This window comes from Symphodus melops, assembly GCF_947650265.1.
Source record: "Symphodus melops genome assembly, chromosome: 11".
Taxonomy (NCBI): Eukaryota; Metazoa; Chordata; class Actinopteri; order Labriformes; family Labridae; genus Symphodus; species Symphodus melops.
Genome location: NC_136701.1, coordinates 3,212,345 through 3,234,683, shown reverse-complemented (window position 1 = coordinate 3,234,683; position 22,339 = coordinate 3,212,345). Strand labels below are relative to the sequence as shown.

Genomic DNA, 22,339 nt, shown 5'->3' with positions numbered 1-22,339 from the left:
AGAGCCCGAAACAGAACAAAAAATACTATTGAACACATTTCCTCACGTTTCTTCAACACTGGCTTGAATTTATCTGTTGAATATTGTGTCTGATGAGTGATGGAGGCGTTCTTCTTGTCTTGGACCAGCAGCTTATCTGTAACTTGTGTGTGTGTGTGTGTGTGTGTGCGTGTGCGTGTGCGTGTGCGTGTGTATGTGTGTGCAGGGTGCAGGTACAGCTATAGGAGAGCTTCCTCCGTACTTCATGGCTCGGGCTGCGCGTCTGTCCGGTGCCGACCCGGATGACGAGGACTACCAGAAGTTTGAGGAGATGCTGGACGAGACCAAGTCTGCTCAGGTGACCGTCTGCTCCCACTCCCAACCCTCTGTTCCTCTCTCTCCCTCACACACACACACACACACACACACACACACACACACACACACACACACACACACACACACACACACACACTCGTCTGGTTAAACTCTAACTTCGACCTCCTTCAGTACGAACGCACCTCTTCGCTCTTTTGCACTTGTGTGTCTGCTTCCCACTTTGACCACATTTTAAACTCTGTGTTTCTGACAGTGATTTATTATCTCTGTTGTTTTGATTTTCCAAATCGGTCATCACAAACTCCCTAAAGTGAACTCTGTGCCAGATTCATACTATTGTTCCTCGTGTGTGCGTGTGTGTGCGTGTGTGTGTGTGTGTGTGTGTTAGACCAAGCCCCACCTCTGTGTCTCAACGGTACAGTGGGAATCTATTGCTTTCACAACCATATGACTAATGTAACAGTAATGATGCATTCGAGTAAAATGTTCCCGCCATTTCCGGCTCCTTCTTCTTCTTTTTCTTCATTTTGAAATTTCCTGTCAGAAAATGTTCTCATCTCAAACATCCCTTCCAGATCGCGCAACAAAGCTTAGTGTAAATATTTATTTTTCCGACCTCTGGCGATCATGAATGAAGCGGGAGAAATGAGGGGAAACTTGCGTGCGGTTTTTTTTGTAACGGCTTTCGTCAGAGCCGTGCGTCCTGACACACTCTTCATCCTCAGGAATGTTTCTCTCCCTCCAACATGTGGGTCAAACGTTCAGACAGGTCAAGTGCAGTAACACAGCTGCATCCATAAGTGCTTTTCTGAGCTTCACTCCAGACTCTCTTACAGCAAACATTAGTGAACAGATACCTTTTTGGAGGAGCGATACAGGAGCTGTTGGTAGATCAGGATGGGATTTCAAAGAGTATTGTCACATTTACAGCTTCAGACTCTCCACTAATGGAAGTCGAAGCTTTCAGAGAAAATGTGATTCAGTGGACTGCTTCTCTCAGAAAGGATCCAAAGAAAGTTCTGGAGCACACAAATCACTTCAGGCTTTTTTTTTTTTTTTTTGGTCTTAGGTGTAATGGAGCGTGGTTTGAAACGCTGCGTCGTCCGCGAGTCAAACAGCACAGGTAGAGATTTGAAAAAGCTAAAAACACACGAGTGAGGATCCTGTGTGAGAGAAGGAGTCGACTGAGTTATATTTTTGAATGTCAGGATGCTTACGATGAGATCATTTAGCTCTGGCATGATTCTCTGTTTCTGAAGGAAAAATGACGAGAACAACTGGAGGAACATCCTTCTGACCGTTCCTCCATCCAGAGAAGACTCTCTCACATTTTCACCTCGTGTTTCTGTTGAATTTTGATCTCCAAAAAAATGTCATCATCATTTTTAAAACAATTTCCTCAACCAACAAGATTGTTTTTGTTGAATCAGAAAACAGCTTGAACCCTGCTCTTGGCTTGTGTTGAAATAGTATATGAATGTTGAATTCTTCAGATCATAGTTTTAACTACTGACAACACGTTTAATTTATCTGTCTGGAACATCAAAGATTTTGCTTATTGCTGAAATGATTTGCACGTTTGTTTGTCTTCTTTCACAGCTTTCCCAAAGTGTTTCATCATGAAACATTTCCGTCCATATGTGGAATACAGTGTCGCTCGTATAAACATAAAAAAAACCCAATAATGATAATGAATATGAAATCTAAATATAAAGAATCTGGCGTCAGGGTTCACTGCTTCGATCGTTTCTCCTGGAGCGGAAAAGTTGAAATAATTTGAGTGCTTTAAAAAAAAGTCGATCTGATCCAAATAATAACAAGTGGATTCAGGAGTTCATGTCATCAACATGTCAGCGGTTATTGAGTCCTTCCTCTCATCGCTCTGTAATAATAATATCACTTCAAAAACAGATGTTTACACAATGCGTTGACCCAGAAAGCACAGTCGGTAACAGGAGAGAATAGAGCCGAATAAACAGAGAGTAGACTGAGATCAATGAACAGCTGCGTTCACATGTGGGGGATCCTCAGCTCCCTTCTTTCTTTGACATAAAGCTTTGAACCCTGGTATTCAGGATTTCTGACCACAGCTCCATATCTGATGTCAAAGCAGGTATTTCGCTGCTGGCTGGGTCACATCAACTCTCTGAAACGTGTAAAGCAGCAGCAGATGACGTACACGTGTGTGCTTTAACTCTTCATCCATTTAGTTACGTTAGTGTGAGAGAATATCCTGCACACTACTCTTCCTACGCGTCATCAATTTATGAGAAAAAAAAAAACACAAACATGCCGTTCCCTCTGAACCTTTGTGTGACAGTCCTTCCCCTTGACTTTAAGAAGACAGCGCTCCACCTAGTGTGTGTGCTCAGGTGCACGACATCTAGTCCATTCTGTTTTTGTTTTTGGTGAAAGCATGCTCGCCCCGTGAAACACTAAATAAGATTAGATAAGACTTTATTGATCCCTAGAGGGGAAATTCAGGCGTTGCAGCAGCACAAAGACAAGCGGCAAGTTGGAAGCTCAAACTCAAACACAGAGGAGATCAAATGAATGCAGATAAAACAAGAGAGGAGGGAGTCAGGTGAACTGTACAGGAGGTTTAAGATCATTGAGAAATACAGTCAGACTTTGAGTTGTCTTCTGTATGTGTTTATTAGGATTTTTTTTTATTTAAATAAAGCATTGCAATCATAAGTCACTGCATTGCAGCCGAGTCCCCGCACACAAACCAGAGAGACATTTAAAGACGCTTGATACTGAAACTGAAGATTTGAGGAAGTCACAAAAAGACGTGGTGAGAAGACAACGGCAGCGTAACACCGAACCCGGCTGCTGCACCTCCTGTAAGGTCCACTCGCATCATGATGTGGACAGCTGGGTAGGTTGGCACCAACATCAGACCACATGTGTGAGCGGAGCTCTGACATCACTGATAAAGTGCTGCTTCCCACCGAAACAGTCAAGAAAAAAACAACAAAAAACTCAAGAGACAGTGGACGAGCGAGACGAGCGGACGGGCGTGGGGAGGACGGGATTTTGTCTGAATGATCGCCTCGGTGTTGAAGAGCTCCTGTGTGTCTTTTTTCGCAACCAACCTTAAAAGTGTGATGCAGGAGGAGCATCGCCTTGTTGCCTCGCATCCACGACACGAGTGCAGATTAGAAGTGAGGCTGCAGCTGCTGCCTTCGTTCTCTCTCTCTCTCTCTCTCTCTCTCTCTCTCTCTCTCTCTCTCTCTCTCTCTCTCTCTCTCTCTCTCTCTCTCTCTCTCTCTCTCTCTCTCTCTCTCTCTCTCTCTCTCTCTCTCTCTCTCTCTCTCTCTCTCTCTCTCTCTGATAGTCTTTTTCTGTCCCTCTCTTCCTCCACTCTTACACTTTCTCATGCACAGTTCAACTCCTGCTGTGCAAGCTCTCTCTCTCTCTCTCTCTCTCTCTCTCTCTCTCTCTCTCTCTCTCTCTCTCTCTCTCTGATATGTGGCAGCTGTGTGTATGTATATAATGTGTGTTCGTGTGATTGGACAGCATCTGGAGGCAGGTTGCTTGCACCAGTGAGGACCTGCAACATAAGGAAACATTTTTTCTCTCGTCAGGGCTTTCACCGGCGCTCGGATGTTCTCCGGGTTCCCTATGTCGCTTCAGGAGACTCCGCAGCACGTCATTGCTTTTTTCACTTTTCCACTTTTTACCTTTGAAACCTTTTTTTTTTTTCTTCTTTTCTTTTTTTTTTAAGTGGAAACAGAAGAAGTCATCACTTCTGGATTTCTAATTGCTAATTGCTAATCAGTGGTCGTAGGCCAAAGTGGAGACAGGCTTCACTGAGTTTGGACATGGGGAACTTTTAGGGACATTTGATCGTTTTGTATTTAATAGGAAGTGGTTGAGTTAGGATGTGACACCCCTCAACACACACACACACACACACACACACACACACACACACACACACACACACCCTGTGGCAGCAGCTGGATTAAGATGCTGACTTTGTCCCCTGCGCTCTCGTCACTGAGAGGACTGTAGGTGCGAGCAGCTTGACATAAACCCAGTGGTATTTCTCCAAACCAGCACGTGCCAACTTCCTGCCAAAAGTGCACGTGATGCACGGCAGCAGCACGGCACTCTGGGTTTTTTTTTTTCTCATTCATTCAACAGAGCTATTCAAGAATAATGAAGTCATGCTTTTTTCTAACGGCTCCAGACGCTGATGTCATGAACATCAGCTTCTTTCTTTTTTTTTTCCCCTCTTAAATCTTTAGCTCAGAGCGCTCGTGTGCAGGAGAGGAATCCTCGGTCCCCGCCTCGGAGGATCCTTACTTCAGGGATCCGGTTCATGACTGCTTGTAACCTGATAACAAAGTTATTTCCTGCCTTGTGTGTGTTTTTTGTCATCCGGCACGGAAGGGGTTAACAGGCTGTGAATTCTTGATTGCCAACTCCCAGGATCGTATCTCCTGTAACTCAAATCAGGGCCATCTGCGCTGGGCGTATGCCTGCCTTTCCCCCCTGGCCTACTGCACTCAAAGGCTCTCTGTGGTTTGCCCGGCCCCGTCACGTGACTTCTCTGAAAGTGCCCCCTCCTTCCTCCTCCCTCTTTATTTCCAGTAAACTGTTTGAAAGGAGGGGGGTGAGTCAGAGTAAAACCAGCTTCCCTATAACCACAGCTTGTTAAAGAATTTGTCAACGTGGACTCAGGGGTGCATTTTTATATATATAAATGTGTCTGTGTGTCTTAAAAATCAAGTGTGTCCATATAGATTTCAACATACAGCTCTTGTGTTTATTGCGTCTTGAACGGGGACGGGAGCTTTCTGTTGCGTCAGGAGTCCTTGATCACTCCACTTCCTGTGCCAGAGCGAGCAGGCGCGGGCTTGTTGGAGTTAATGAGATGAACTTTAGCCGTCATCGTGTCGGGGGGCTCGCGGCCGCTCCGGAGATGTGTGTCTTCTGTGTGAAAGACTTTCATTGAGAAAAAAAACGAAAACACACGGAGAGCGGGAGAGAAAAAAATGTGTGTGGGTGTTGACTTGTGTATAGGCTATGCATAGATTTTTCCTTGTCTGACACTTTGATTTTCCACATGGAGCAGAGTGCCTTGTTGCCGCCTGCTTTTTGTTCCGTTTGAACTCTGTACCCCGTCAGCACAACCCAACACTCAACACGCTTTGCAAACGTCCTTTTTAAAAAAGAGAAAACCCCTTTTTGTTCGGGGGGGGGGAAATCCTTCCTCCCTCTTAAAAATAAAGAGACTTTATATCGAACAGTGATGCATCAGAAAGGAGGCAGAACATGGCTTTAAAAGTTGTTGGAAAAGTTGAATATGCAAAACATAAAACAGAAGCTGTTAGCATAAAAAAACAAACAAAAAAAATTCTCCTGAAAAAGTACAAAATGGAATTCCCTTTGAACCGTCATCACCTTGAATCTGTAAACACGGCGCTACAGGCGGTCATGCTAAATGTAGAATGCTGATTCATCCTCATACGTTTGAGTTTAGGAGGCAGACGTTAAGCCTAATTTTGTTATATGTTCAGTAAATGAGTGAGAAGAATCTTAATCTCATGCCAAATGTTCCTCGTTATGTTATGTTGAAACATTAATTCTGATATTTAAAGTATTTGAAAAGCGACGTTTCACAAAAAGTGCTCTCTGGAGAGTTAGTGCTGTAAACAAAAACAAAAAGAAAAAACTCCAGTTAAAGTGGTTTCTGAGGAGCACTTATGATGTTCTTATTAAAACCTATAAACAGCAGATCAGATGTGATGATTGTTTCCCACAGAGGTCGACTCCATGTGGGGTGACTGTGCAGACTGCTGAGTCAAGCATCTGTGCCGAACATCCAAACCTGGAACCAAAAAAACCTCAGTGGTTTTAATGACGCTGCACACCCTCGACAAGGTCTTACCAAATGTAATTGCTGCTAAGCCCAGCCCTGCAGGCCGGCTGTGACGGGGGCGGAGGAGGAGGAGGAGGAGGAGGAAGGGGGGGGGGGGGGTCCGCCAGGCAGCCTTTGGCAAGCTGCCTGGCAAAGATGGTGATTTTCCATAAGCCGCCAACAACAGAGTCTGCATGTCTGAACCCCAGACATCCAAGATAGACGCTTCCCGGGTCCAGAAATGCAGAACAGAGAGAGAGTCAAAGTACAGAGTTCAACTATAGTAAATCACAGTGTCACAAGTTCACACACACACACACACACACACACACACACACACACACACACACACACACACACACACACACACACACACACACACACACACACACACACACACACACACACACCCTTCCTCTTACATCCTCCCATCACCTCCTCTGGGACTCTTTGTTCATGCTGCAGTGATAGTTTAATGCACGCTTTCACCGCATGAGCTAAAAGCGTAACTATAGCACCTCCAATGTAAACAATACATGTGTCATGACGTGATATAACAAATGGGATTTACAAGCCGTCTCCATGGCAATGATTGGTTCTGCGGGGTTCTGTGTGCGCTGCAGTCGTCAGGTGTCTCCGGTCCAGATACAGTCCTCAGCGGTTCAGCTGTAAACCAGCCATACACATTCCTTCTCTCCCTGTCTCCCACCAGCTGAGCAACGCACACACACACACACACACACACACACACACACGCACACACACGCACACACACACACACACGCACACGCACATGCACACGCACACACGGGGACAGGCTAGAATTAAAACTACAGGCTCGTCCAAGGATAAACCGTCCTGATTGGACGTCAGTAGAAGCAGAAATTCAAATGGTGAACCAATCAGATTGCTTGTCTCTTTGCTCCCCCCACCAGCACCTTATTAGGCGACCTCCCATGTCTCTCAAATTTCGTGACCGCTTGGTTGCACCCCGTAAAGAATGTCATCAGCACTGTACTGGTTCTGTTGACCATATTAGGTATGATCATGTTCGGCCAGCCCCCTCTGGAGCCTCGTTTTTATTTTTTTATTTACATGATGCTTTAGAAACCGAGGCCTTAAGTTTCTACCAGGAAAAGATTTCTTCTTGCATGAGCACATAATCATAATTTTTTCGTTTGTTTTTTCATGATGTTATTAAATTTTAAACAGTTAAAGAAGAAAAAAGCTTTATCAGCTCATATTTATTTAAGTTATTAAATGAAAAATGATAACACTCAGATGAACAATTTGAGGGTGCCACTCAAAAGTGAAATAAAACAAAAACATGAAGGATTTGCTTCAGGATCATTTTCACAGCTTAATGAATTTATGGTGTTGAACATAGACTTGTACGTGTGTGTGTGTGTGAGAGAGAGTGGGTGTCAGTATTTAGTGTGAAAGTGAATTTTCTTCACAAAGGAAGTTGTGTTATTTTGATACAAGCGTCCTCACTCTTCTTATCAGGTCGAGTCACATTTATTCATAAAGCACATGAAAAGGAGAGCGGCAGATTGGAGAGCTGAACGAAGAATTCAAGAAACGAAAAACAGGAGATGACAACATGTTTAAGAATGATGAGGAGCTCTCGCAGAAGTTATATTAGTGTTTTCAATGATCTCAAATAACTCGATCAGGAGATAGAGGCCGACCTCCTCCTGAAGGTTCAAAATGGAGCCTTAATTAAAAATCTGCTCGAGCTCTTCTTTTGACTTTCATCTTTTTCTTGTTTGAATCTGAAATCACCAACAAAAATACATTAAAACAAAAACAATTAAATCACTTAGAAATCTAATAATATAGGAATACACAAACATCAAATACCCCCCCCCCCAAAAAAAAAAAACAGCCCACCTTTACCTTCAGTGTTGAATGAGATAGATAGATAGATAGATAGATAGATACTTTATTGATCCCGAGGGAAATTCAAATGACCTTCTTAAACCTCGGCCTTTTTCTGAAACTACATTTTTTTAAATGTACGAATGATGCTGACTGTGAAGTTGTCCTCTGGTTTAATGAATGTTGTCTTTCTTTGTCTTCATGTTTTTGCTCACTTCTTCTCATTGTAGACAAATAAAGTTATTTTCTATGTTATTATAATTATTATAATTCTGATGATTCTGTGCATCTGCTGCAAAAGCAGACATTAAAAGGGAAGCTTTGAAATGTTTTATTTGTTAGAATATTTCTGCTCAGATAAATTCAGAAAACTTTATTCAGCAAAATATCAATTTAGAGCCCCAAAAAGGCAGATTCCTTCAAAATAAAAGTGGGAGAAAAAAGCTTAAAAAAATAACAAAAGTAAAAAGTGTTTGTTTTGACAACTTTAATTTTTTTAAAAGAGGCATTATTAGAAGAAAATTACAAAGAAGGAAAAGTATTTTTTTATCAATGATTAAATCACAAAAAAACTTTTTTATCAGTTCATAATAAAAGTAGATAAATAAGTAAATCAAACATGATTAAAAAACAGATTTAAATTCTCTGAGAGTTTTTACATGAAGGCCTTCAAAATAAAACAAGCTCTCATCAAATACTCAAAATGAAATGCTGAGTATTTGTGTGACTTCAGATTTAATGATTCTTTACCTCTTTAAATTGGACTGAATCATTATTTCATCAAGCTCACATTAATCTTTTATAATTACCCAGATATTGAAAGTCTCCAAAAACAAGAAAGTAAGAAGGTCCGTGATCAGGTCAGGGCTCTCCTTTGTGCTCCCCCTCTGTGTTCCCAGAACCCGTTTAGGTTTTAAAATCCAAACAGATTAAGGCTCCTCTTCCCAGAAAAGGTATATTAGTGGGAAAAATGTGTGTCACTGCTGTGAACAGAGGCTTTTGTTGAGCTGTCAGGAGGAATAGGGTGAGAGGGGCAGAAAACGTACGAGTGTGTGAGTCACAGGAGTGACCAGAGTGTGTGTTCTTCTCATGTTCCTCTCACTGTCACAATGGAGGTTAAAATAGGGGAGAAACAAGCAGCAGAGGTTAAATTAAGACATGTTTCAGGCTCTTTGTGAACTCTTTTTCATGAAGAAATATGTCCGGACATGAGTGTTGAAATAGTTTGAGAATTAGTGGCAGGTGAATCAGGGAGTCTGAAGTTTGAAGATTTGCGTGTCTGCAGGATGCTCAGGGATTTATTTTAGAGCTTGATTAAAATGTTAAAATTTCCTTTTTTTGTTAAATTAAAACATTAAATAAATATAATTCTCCTGCCATGAGCAGAATTGTATCAACTAATTTAATTTATCTGCTGATGAAACCAAACAAAGAGGCAACTTTCCCCCTAAAAAAAAGAGCTCATCAGCACTTATTCTTTACTCGGTAAAATTTTCTCAGATGAAGATAAATTAGACGAAACAAATTCTCTGTACATTAAAAACATAAGTCAGACATTTAAATGTTTTTAACTCATTTAAAAGTCAACACCTTAAGGGGTGGTTTGGACTCTCGTACAAGGGAGGGGGAAATCACCCTGATGCAAATGTTTTCTAAAAAATGACTCATTTCTAATTATTCTCATTAGTGTGTGCTGCTGCAGATCAAACTTCAGAGATTCTCCTTATCATTTTCATTAGCTCATTATTTTCTCAATAATTAAAACAAATGTTTCTTTGAGTGCAGACTAACAGCCTCTCCTGTGAAGCTGCTGCTGCTGCTGCTTTTCCCTCACTAAAAAAAAATGTGAAAAATGTGAAAATCTTTTTTTTAAACATATTTTTCGTTTGATTGAAACTCAAACATGTTTTTAAGGGTAAAAAGGAAAAAGTGAAATTTCAGTAATTGGAGAGAAATTAAATAAAAGAAGCTCGCTCTCTGACAGGCAGGAGGAAAAAGAGAAGCAGATTATCTCACAACCAGAGTTTGAAGACTTGATGTCAAAGAATGAATTGGTTTTAAGGTCACTTTTTAAATGTTTTTAAAAAGCTCTTTATTAAACATGAATTATAATGAATGAAGCAGCAGGCTGAGCAGCTTGACTCCACACGCCTCTGTGATGCTCCTTCCTAAAACACAAGACGTCCTGTCCTTAAATGACCAAATATCAGCCGTCTCTTTGTTCAGTTAATCCCTAAAAAAATGTCCCAATGTCAAACAGCTGAAATAAACTGAGACATAAATATTTTATGAATTATAAATCTGTTATTGCCTTCAATAGTGTGTTCATCGTGTTCATCTTTGATTTGAATCTGACGGGACATTAAATAAAATTGTTCGAATGAATCTCTTTTTACTTTTAATTTGATGTTGATTACAAATCTGTGAATGTAAGATGTCTCCTGCATTGACACATCTTTTTTGTCCACCTCTTCTTTCGTCTTCGTTCAGGACTTCGCCACACGAGCGAAAGTGGCCGTTCAGAGGCTCATCCAGAGGGTCGGCTTCTTTGGGATTTTAGCCTGTGCTTCAGTAAGTCAGATCAATCATTACTCTTCTAATAAATATATAAAACTTCCCCTCATGGCCACCATGGTGATGTGGTTTCATCTGAACACATCAGGGCAGTGGTGTTGTTCCACTTGTGAATAAAAAGGGACGCTTGTGAAAGAGTGAGATATTGAAGTGGGACCTTCTGCAGGGCGACAGGTTGAATACACATGTGGATGCGCACGACGGAGACTCTTATTTTGAAATGTTTTCTCACGTCTTCAAATGTTCTCTCCACGAACTTCTTGTGTTAACTGTTCAAATCATGAACTCCTGTCATCTCTATCCTTGTTCCTCAGATTCCAAATCCCTTGTTTGACCTGGCAGGAATAACGTGCGGACACTTTTTGGTTCCCTTTTGGACTTTTTTTGGTGCGACGCTCATCGGAAAAGCCGTCATCAAAATGCACATTCAGGTAAGCGTGCGTTAAATGAAAAAGATCCGCTTCAAAATGATGTTTTTAATGATGAGTTGTGTGTACAGGACAGCACTCGTGTCCCAGGTGTGTGTGTGTGTGTGTGTGTGTGTGTGTGTGTGTGTGTGTGTGTGTGTGTGTGTGTGTGTGTGTGTGTGTGTGTGTGTGTGTGTGTGTGTGTGTGTGTGTGTGTGTGTGTGTGTGTGTGTGTGTGTGTGTGTGTGTGTGAGAGAGTGTGTGAGACTTCTGTTTTTATGTCTTCCGTCTCATACTGCACATAAATAAACTAAACTCGTCAGTGTGCCACATTTGGAGATTTTGCAAACACATGCATGCAGAGGGGAGAAGAGTGTTCAATAATGAATCATGCTCATGCATGTCTTCTGCAGCACTCTGCTCAGCTGGCAGTGAGGAGGCCATTTTGTGCAGCCTAAGTAGAGGGAGTCAACCATTTTGTGATTGCAGCTGCAGCCCCCCCCCCTCCCCCTCCCCCCCTGTACAGTAGAGTGGTCATGCTGCGGCAGACAGATCCTTCATAGGAAAGGTACATCCTGACCCCGTGAATAGGAAAGAGCTGTTATGAGACTTGGCATCACGCTCGTTTCTTCTAATCCTGAAAATTCCTCAATTTGCGTCCAGGAATTTGCAGTATGCGTGTGATTATCGCCAGGGGCTCGACTTTCTGTTCTGCGAGCAAAACGCTGGAATTTTGCATTGTGACAAAAAGATGAAGGGGTTAAGAGAACTGTTTTTTGTTTTTTTCGTCCACTCTGCCTCATTCCTTATCATATGCAGAAAGCTTTTTCCTGCAACGAGCGGAGAAAGAGAGAGGTGGTGGCTGTGGGGGGAACCTTGTGAGTGAGAGGCGAACGCAGATAAACATTGTCTGTGGGAGGTGATGGAGGGAAAGAAGAGGGAAAAGTGAGAGGGACGGGTGGGGGTTGCATGCATGGCAGGCACAATCACACACACAGTACCAGATTACACCCAGGGGTCCCAGGGGCCCCCACTGACAGAGGTGTGTCCCTCCCCGTTTTACAGAAAGAAAGACATCACTTGGCTCTCTGGCGTGTTTGGGGGGGCCCTGGCCCCTTTTCGTGAAGCTACATGGTTTCATTTTCTTCAGGCTAAATGCAAATGTTCAGTAGGTTGTGCAGTGTGTGGGCAGAAAACAACAGAAAGAGACTGACTTTCTCCCTCGTGGGCCGTGTGTGTGTGTGTGTGTGTGTGTGTGTGTGTGTGTGTGTGTGTGTGTACGTATGCTTCAAAGCCCTGTTTTTGATCTTGCTGTGTACCTGCGCTTCAGGTGTGTTCCCACCAACAGTCTCCAAGGAGAAGGCTCTCTTTATTCTGCACCGGTTTCTCCTTTCTTTGTCTCTGCTTGATTAGCTTCACGTCCGATACCCGCCGCTGAATGGCGGACGTCAGGGCCTTTGAGGCGCAGCATGTCACCGGAGGACGAGGCTCGTTGTCACGGAGGAACTCGTGAGAAAAGGTGTTTGTTGCCGTGCGTGCGACGAAGACCTGCGAGGTGTGGCACTTTGCTTCTGCTGCTTCTGATGTGTAAACACTGCAGGTAGATGTCAGGAAGATTCGAGGCAGGAGAGCAGGAGTGTGTGATGATGACATTTATGGACATGTCACGGTTTTAAACTCTAACCATCTTGAAAGAGTCTGTCCTATGTCATGTCCTGCCGTCCGAGGCCCCTCCTCCTCCTCCTCTCATCATACTGTGAGAAAAAAGTGTACGAAACGAAGTGAGGAAGATCTCAGGGTCAGGCTTTCCTGGAATTGTGTCAACATGGTCGGGAGTGTGCATGTGTGAAAACAGCAGAGAGAGAATAGTTGTTGTGCCGTTAAAGAAGGATGATGACTTGTGATAAACATCTGATGTCACGCTTCCTTCTTGTAAGTGTGCCAGCTTCATCAGTAATCTGAAATCAGAGAGTCATCACCGGATCACCGTCAGTTTCCCAGCAGACACACTTCATGTTCCTTAGTCAGCTTTCCTGTGTGTGTGTGTGTGTGTGTGTGTGTGTGTGTCGGCCATCTTGCTAGCCCTTCCTTCTTCTCCGTTTTTTTTTTTTTTTTTCCCCCTCCTGTTGCACGATAGACGCGTGGGTGCACAGAATCCATATTCAAGTGCATCGCTCCAAAAACTTGTTGCTCAAGTTGCAGCTTAAATGTCAGTGTGGGGGGGGAGATCGGCTTACTGTCCCGCCTGGTGTTTATTTTCCGAGCGGCACAGGAATAGTACGACTGTAAATGTCAAACTTTTTATTTCTATTTTAAATGGCCGCACACGTCAATTATGAGTCGTGTTATTTTTGTGACAACACTGTGACAGCGCGTCTTTCTTTTTCATTGTGTCAAACGTTCAGCGAGGCTTCAGGCCCAGCTCGCAGAAGTAATTATTGGAAGACAAGCGGATGACAATACACGTATGACCTAGATGACATGTCATGCAACTGTACAATGAAGACCGTTACAAAGAGCTCTGTCACATGTGATTAAACGTGTGTGGGGGTGTCGCTGTGCTTTGCTATCTTCACTGTAGGCTTTTCAAGGTGTTTTACTGACATGGCTGTCACGTCGATTTCTGTTCACTGAAAGAGACCCTCCTGTCACTCTTCACGTTTACTCATACACACTCCGCTTGTTGTTCTTGTTGTTGTTTTACGGCTGTTCAAAGTGTTGCATGGTCCTCGTTTAAATCTTGCAGCTTTGGTTCGAATGACACGTGACTGAATCCTGGTCCGGCATCAGGACTGATCTGCCTGTGACGATCAGTCACCTCATCACAACCAAAGCTCGACCAGTATATCGTCCAGCTGATCACATTGGCAGATCTGCAGTCGTAATCTTTCTAGAAGCTTCAGTGCATGTTCAGTACGACCCCGTCATTGTTTATCATTGTGTGTGTGCAGCAGAGCTGAGCAGGTGGTGGGTTTCTGTATATGCATGTTTAGTTTGTGCTTCTCTCTCTCCTCGTGTGTTCTGTTACATTCTTGACTTGTGTGCGTCTGCACGGTTTCCTGCTTTATTTTGTACTTCTCGTCCTCAGTGCTTCTTGTATTTCCCTTACTTGCCTCTGAGTGGGTTTCCCTGCAGTTTGGATTGCCCCGTGTTTGAAAAAACAACAGGAAACACTAAAGACTGAACGAGGAAACAAAATCAACGACGGGGTTGACAATAAAAATAAAAAAGTGTCCTGCACAATTGTATCGGCAGAATTGGCGGACAAGTGAGATGAAAAAAAAAAAGGGTCAATTTTCATCTCTTCTTGAAAGATCAAATGAGGGTGCCTAGTGGTTGTTTAGTCCTCGAAGCAGGCGGCCAAGGTCCAAGTCCGACCTGTGCTTCCTCCCTCTCTCTCTCTCTCTCGCTCGCTCACTCCCTGATGTCTCACTCTCGCTGCTGTCCTGTCTAAATCAAGGCGTAAAAGCCCCAAAATAATTCTGAAATGAAAGTAGAAATAATTCCTCTTATTCATAATCAGTGACTGGAGCAGGTCAGACTCTTATAAGTGCCCCTTTAATATTTCCTCATGATGAGGACGAGTATTGGTGAACAAATAATGTCTCATAAACAGCACGAGATCTTTGGACCACTTGTTGCCATGGCAACACGAGACATATTCCACTGTCTCACATTGTGCTGCAGACTCCTCTAATTAAGCTTCAGGTTTAAATTGAGAGACACATTCAAATCCAGGATGACATCTTTACGGCTCCATCATTACATAAATTGGAAAATTCTAGATGTCTCGCGTATCGTCGTGCACGCCTCCCTGTAATTTAAGGCAGCGTATGTTTAGTGTTTTTTGGAAACCTTCAGATCTGAATGACAATTTAGAAGAAGAAGAAGAAGAAAAAACCGTTCTGCGGGTTTAAACAATCCTTCTCCGTACAACGTGAATTTGTAATGACAGCCCCGGCAAAAGATCGGCTCGCTTTTTCTAATGCTGAATGTTGAAGGTCAACTTTGTGTTCCTGGCTCTAACCACGCTTTGACTGTTTGTTTAAGAGATTACAGTGACCAGACGATCTAGAGGGCAAGTAACTGGTTTATTATTGGTGACATGCTCCGTAACATGGGGTAGATCCAAAATGGCTGCTGGTCGCCTGTCTGTCCCCTCTGGACCTGTGACTGAGAAGGAATCAGACCAGACAGGAACCGGCCTTTAGACCCCTCCTGAAGAAGTGACACATCTCCTTTGATTCTCTCACCATGTACACACACACACACACACACATATACACACACACACACTCACACACACGCTGATCAAGTGCCCTGTGTTGGTCGTGTGTCATAGATGCCGGGCCTTTCATTTCTTGCTTTTCATGACAAAAGCTGTTTATTCAAGTTCAAACGACCTCGGGGGTGCAACGCATGGGCATAAATGACAGGGTGTGTGTGTGTGTGTGTGTGTGTGAGGGGGTGTTCAGGAATTACTGATTAAACTATGATGCACAAGCTGCCTTCTTCTGAACCCCAGCAGTGACCTCACAGCTCAGTTACTGACTCGCTCTTTCTTTCTTTGTCACACAGAAACTGTTTGTGATCGTCACCTTCAGCAGACACATTGTGGAGCAGATGGTCTCCCTCATCGGGTGAGTAAGCCTCAAACGGGTGTGTGTGTGTGTGTGTGTGTGTGTGTGTTGACTAAAAGTACCCTGCGGTGTGCACGGCGATCACACATGAAAGGGTTAAAGTTGAAGTTGACGGTTGAGGGTACGCATTCAGGTACTTCACCTCCCTTTTGTGAGAAGTGCACCTCCTCCTCTTCCTCCTCTCCTGTGTCCTTGATGAAGGTCACACAGTCAGAAAGGGTTTGAAGTTGGACGCGCTGACGTTGCAAGTCGACTTGTTGCTTGAAAAAGAGGTTTTGTCACTTTTTGTTCCCCCGGCGGCTCCTCGCTCTGTATTCACAGCCCGATGTGGTGATTAATGGCTTGGATTTTTCCACTGCATGGCTATGGGCATGAACATGTTCTGGCTGCTTCACAGGCCGGGATGAACTCTCGTCTATCAGAGACACCTCCTCTCTGCTGTCGCCCCTTTTTGACCACTTGTTTATTACATACCTGATCTCAAAGGAGCTCATGCCAGAATTCAGCCTCTTATCTTTTTGGATAAAGTAAAGCCTTCAGGTGTCAGGCCTCAGGCCGGGCATGTTGATGTTTATTAGACTGGAACATTTTTGGAGAAAAGAGAAAGGCGAGATTAAGTTTGTGGTGAGAGGGATTTCACAAAGGAAACGTTCTTGTTTTTGCCACGGTGGGAAAATCATCAGTGTTGTCCATAAAAATTGTTTTTGGGAAGATTAAGAGGCCGTTTGACCATCAAAACACCAGACTGGCGCAAAGACGTAATAAAAAGCAGAAAAACATAAAGATATGCATTGCACAGAGCTGTATTAGGAGTATAAAGGGCCTTGGTGCTGGGTCAAGGTGCTGATGGGTGTCCTTGTAGATGTGCCAGGCGCTGCAGCTGGAAAATGCCCTCCACACACCTGCTGGTGGGAGTGCCGTTTGTTACGCACGCACGCACACACAAACACGCACGCGCACATGCAATAAGTCGATGAGATTGCATCAGCTCTCATCCTTGATTCTTTGTTTTTCTTTTCAGATTTATTTTTGTTTTTAAATTATTTTTTGAAACGTTTAGCTTCAGAAAACGTGTGGAGGAGAGAGAGCGGGCGGATGACATGCAGCGAAGGGCCGAGGTCGGATTCGAACCCATGGCTGCTGCAATAAAGACTATAGCCTCTGTACAACCGGTGCTCTCGTTTAATTGTTAAACTGAATTAATAAAGCGGCTGCTGTTTTCTCAGTGTGCATCTTTTTTCTTTTTTTTTTCTTTTTGTTAAAAAAGGAGGAAAATGTGTCGCACTGAAATTGAAATCAATCAGTGAGCATAGAGTTGAGTTTTAAAAGTTTTGTGTGTGTGCGCGTGTGTGTGTGTGTGGTTGTGAAAGAGCAGTTCCTGCGACAGTCACTGTTCATTGACCTGCAGACTCAAAATGAAACGTCTCTGCGTCAGCGGCAGGTTTCACTATGACTCGCTGCCAGCGTCTTCTTCTTTAAAGGAAACTTCCACTTCTCATTACAACTCTTAAACCGTCAGCTTCCTTCCTCTCTGAGGCCTCTCCACATTCACCTCTGCCCCCCTCTCTCTCTCTCTCTCTCTCTCTCTCTCTCTCACTCTCACTCTCAGTCACACGTCACCTTATGAATGGGTGACAGTCTTTCAGTTTGAGGCCTTGAGGGTGCACAGATCGTAGTGTCAGTGTTAACTAGGCAGGTGTTCAGAAATAAATTTGCACCTTTTTACACCCGTTTAAATGCTGGCACCTGCAGCTCCCCACACACACACACACGCACACACACGCACACACGCACACGCACACACACTGTGCACGTGCTTATTGACTACACACACAAAAACGAAAGGTTTATTCCCGTAAGTGCCTTGAACCACACTTCTTGTTTTACTCTCCTCAAACGCTGGATTCTTACCGAAATTTTTACTGGCGCTTTTTTAAATCCAAATTTAATTTAATTCAAACGAAACTTCTTGTTTTGACATTTCAGCGTCGAGAACATTTCTTGGCAACTCCTTAACACATTTCTAAAATCCCGATTGTAGGGGCAAGACATGTTTTACAGGCTTTTTATTTTTTAATTCAACATTTATTTATACATGTTGTGGTTTGATTAGAACACAGTCATCTCTTAAAATTGTTCAAGCGTGTTTTTGATCTTTCTGCAGGGATTTTTCTTGTCTGATAAAACTTTTCTTTTGGTCTGGGCTAAAAAAAACACACACATTGTGACTTTCTTGTTTCATTCTTTCTGCTCCGGTTGGCTCTGTTTGTTTGCCTCTGTGTGTTCACTCTCTGATAATGGAGGGAAAACTTCTGTGGACGGCTGAGGTCACAGCCGGACTTTGGCCGTAGTGATTTCTGCATGACGTGACATAATAGAAAACTGACACACTTAACTTCCTGCTCTTTGTTTGTCAGGTGAGCGAGTTGGCATACGCGCGCACACACACACACACACACACACACACACACACACACACACACACACACACACACACACACACACACACACATTTCTGTTACCTTTTAGAGTTACTGCCTTGCAGTTCATCCTCTGTTAAATACTGAATTGTTGTCATTATTGTCTGCTCTTTGTGTGTGTGTGTGTGTGTGTGTGTGTGTGTGTGTGGGGGGGGGGGGGATTATTTTATTTAAGTTTCTAATTAATTAAAACTTTTTTTTCAAACACAGACGTTTCTTTGAGAACTCACCGTTTGTTTAAACACAGGGATTTTTACCTGCTGAATCCCCCAGGCTGTGTGTGTGTGTGTGTGTGCGTGTGCGTGCGTGTGTGCATACTAGCTGCACCTAGTTCAGCAACAATGTGACGGGATAATAAACTCTGTATATTCGCACGGATGCATCATTTAGTTCGTATTTGTGTAAGTGTAATTAATGCTTCAAATATTTTCTGAATATTTTCTCCGCCGCTCAGCAGGGAGTGTTCACAACTTGTCCTCAAGTTTCATTGAGAAAATATTTTTTATTGCAACACGACGACTTTTAAGAAATACTTATGAAGCAATAGGAGATTCGGATCATGACACAGTTATGTGACTTATAACTCAACACATTTGGTAAATGACCTGATTTCCAAACAGGCTTTTATTATTTTTTCCATTTTAGTGATAATGATCAATTATTCAGAATGCAGTCAAACTTTCAATCAATCGATCAAACTTTATTCAACTTTTCATACTGTGATGGAGTGTCAAGTGCTTCACATAAAAAGAAAAGAAGAAGTAACTAATCTCTAATCCAGCCTCCATAAAGCAGGTCAGAAACATGCAGATAAAAACAGGAAGTGACAGAAAGACTATCACGGATTCATGACGAGGAAACAGAAGGATTAAGTGTTCAAATTCAAGGTAGAAAATAAAACACAAAATAAAACAGAGGAAGGTAAGAGAGTAGATAATGAAACACGAGGAGACAATTCAAGAAGAAATACTAAAACAAATGAAACACTAAAAGCTCAGGCGGAAAATAAAAGAGCAGATGATGATCTGTAAATCAATGAAAACACTAAGATATAAAATAAATAAAACTACATGAGGTCAAATGAGACTCAGTTAAAAGCCTAAAAAGGGAATAATTCAGTTTGCTTTGAACTGCTCTGTTTTGAGCTCAACTCTTTTCAAATGAAGAACACGAAATAAAAGAGATAAAACAACACGAGGACAATTTAAAGCTTCATGAGGAATAAAGACAGTCATTATTTTAATAAAAGATAAGTGTGTGTGTGTGTGTGTGGGGGGGGTAATATCATATCTTTCCTGAGGATAAATCTCACATAGTTTCTGTCAGAGATGGGACCGCTTTGATCTAATATGGACATCATTTATACATCATCATCGGACTGACAGCGAGGATCAACGTCACTTTAAACACTCTCAGCTCGCTCAGTCTCACCTTGAAGACGTTCAGACTGAGCTGTAAGAAGTGTCCACAAATCGTCTCCATGACGACATTGAGACGAGATGGAACATCTCTTACTTTATATGTACATTTATTTCTAATTTCTTTAAATCACCTCTTTAAAAAAAAAAAAACTTTTTCAGCTGTGTCAGGTTTATTGTGTTGTTAAACATGCTTATTTAAGTCGAGGTGGTCGTTGCTTTCACGCCCTCGTCGCCATCCTGACAGCCGCCGCTCACAGAATGCCATTCATACCTTTCCAAATAGAGCTTCTTCTTCTTCTTCTTCATTTCTTGAAATTTTTTTCTAAATGTTTTCTCTCACTCTGCAGCCGTGATAATCAAAATAAAGAGCAGTTATTCTGTGAATGACAAATGGAAAACACTGTGTTAGGATTTGAGGCTTTAACGTCACGAGGCTCTAAAACTGTGAGCAGACGTTTTCATCACCTCTCGTAACAAAAACGACTCCAGAGTGAATTTACGAGCTGGAAAAAAAAATAGGAGAGAATATTCAAAGGCGATTTTTGTTTTTTATTTAGAACGAGTTGGATGTTAGTGACTTCAAATTTCCATTTAACATTTAGGACAGTCTAATGTTCCTTTTGACAAATTAGTCTGACTTTAACAGTTACTCAGTTTAATGAAGTCTTCTTCTTTTTTAGCTGTGATGTAGCGTCGGAACAAAAAAAGCATCTTAACATTTCAGACTTGATGCATTAGGACTTCTTCATGTGTAACAGATCCCTGTATCTCTCACAGATGAGCTCACTCTTGTTTTCCTGCCATGCAAAGCATTCTAGGTTAAATCTATAACCCTCCGTTGGCAGTAGCTGGATGATAATAAAGATTATTTTGCTTTGAACTGCCAGGAAGTCACAATAAAACTTTCCTCACATGCCTTTTGTCCTGATAAGCAGAAGTGATAAGCCGTGTGTCTGATCAGACTTGTTAGCTCTTCTATGTCCTGTGACTAATGTACAGATGTGTTCTTCAGGGCCAGCCAAGCGTGTACACTCATCGGTGAAGTTAGCAGAAAAATCTGCAAACTCAGTCAAACTGAGGCTTTGATCCACTTCTGAAGTAGTCGTATGTCAAGATGTTTCATACTGTGTTTCCCAGAGAAAGTCCTTAGTCTGCACTTTTTCACCTTCAGTCATTCACATTCCCTCAACAGGCATCCAGGTCTGAGTTTATGGATTTAACATTTTATAAAATCAACTGTTTTGATTGTATGTTATGTTGGGGTTTTTTTTTTGTTGTTGTTGCCTTTTTATCCTCATTTGGCTTTCGGGACGTTTTGTTTATAAGTACAAATATTCTGCTCTTGAGCATCAATGTAGTTTTATATTTTTTCAAGTTGCTCTGCTTTACTTGAACACAATTTTTCAGAGAACTTTTCATGTTTAAATTGTACATGGCATGAGCTTGTGTAGTGCTCGTCTTCTGACCACACACTGATTGCAGAGGCTGCTGTGCGAAGAGACCATCCGTACGAAGCAGCAGGACCCACTTGTGTTTTGTCCGAGGTAACTTCAGACATGTACAGTAGTTGCTTCCTCCTCTTTTATCTTATGCATTTACTGAAATGTTACATTTTCTAAACGGGCCTTTTAGTCGTGTGATTTTAGATGTAGACCCATTTTCAACAAAATGACTCAAAGTAAGAAGATGCCTTGGTTTGTCCCCCCCCCCCATTGCGCATGACAGACGACAGAAATAACACAACAAAAACAATATCAAAGATTATGAAAATAACCTTTATTTACACCACGTCTTAACAAAGTTACAAAGTGTGTCATAAACTGGTTAGAAAACATTATCGCACTAGAAAATAAAATCCATAACTACCATACTTTAAAAGAAAAGAACAAAAGTAGAGATTTGAAAACTCTCAGATTTCAGCAGGTGGGTCATTCCAGAGTTTGGGAGCTTGACTTGCAAAAGCTCGACTGACCATAATCTTCAAATGGACTCTGGGTGCAAGCAGTAAACCCTGATTAGCTGATCTAAGCGGGCGCGTTGCCTCATATGGGGTTAAAAGGTCAATCATACAAAGGGGTCTGGTTATGTAGAGCTTTATAAGTTCATAATAGAAATGTATGCATCAATTGGAAATGGACGGGCAGCCCATGCAAGGAGGCCAGGGTTGGTGTAATGTGATCTCTTTTGTTGAACCAGTGACAAACCAATCTGCAGCTCGGTTCATCACTGGTTCATGAACGATATTCCAGGAGGGCATTAGGAGTCCAACCGTGTCAGAACAAAAAGCATGATCAATGTGAATTGTAAAATAGTAACAAAGGATTTAATAACAAATTAATTTGGGCGAGAAAAAACCCCCAAGACTTCACAACTTTCTTCGCTTGAATGTTGAAGCGAAGATCGTGACCAGGCGTGACAATTTGTGTGCGGGGTCCATTGCTGATTATGTTGTTTGAAGAAATGGGGAAAGAAGATCATTTCTAATTGATATTTGTCAAGTTCTGAGATGTGCAGCAGCAGATATCGAACAGGCAGGTTGTAAGTTGATAGAGATTGTCGTGCCAGGCGTTTGATGTTTGAATAACTCAAACACCATGGATATGAGTGTGATGAACTTCATGACTAAAGGAGAACTTGTACAAACATGGTTAAGAGTGAATCAGCACACATTACTGAAGTGTCGGGATCCGCTTCAGAGCACCAACAAATTCCTGATCCAACTCTTCTTTTACATCTTAGTACACTG

General features: G+C 42.4%; 1 protein-coding gene across 4 annotated transcripts in view; it reads left to right on the top strand.

Annotated features, from left to right (window-relative positions):
* The window catches only part of LOC306831892 (vacuole membrane protein 1-like), a 71,756-nt gene that overhangs the window by 32,004 nt on the left and 17,413 nt on the right, over positions 1-22,339 (top strand). For all 4 annotated transcript variants that reach the window (XM_079356152.1, XM_079356153.1, XM_079356154.1 and 1 more), the window contains 4 exons: positions 206-337; positions 10,562-10,642; positions 10,960-11,076; positions 15,631-15,692. In XM_079356152.1, the coding sequence (XP_079212278.1) occupies positions 206-337; positions 10,562-10,642; positions 10,960-11,076; positions 15,631-15,692 (392 nt within the window). The remainder of the gene's footprint in view (positions 1-205; positions 338-10,561; positions 10,643-10,959; positions 11,077-15,630; positions 15,693-22,339) is intronic.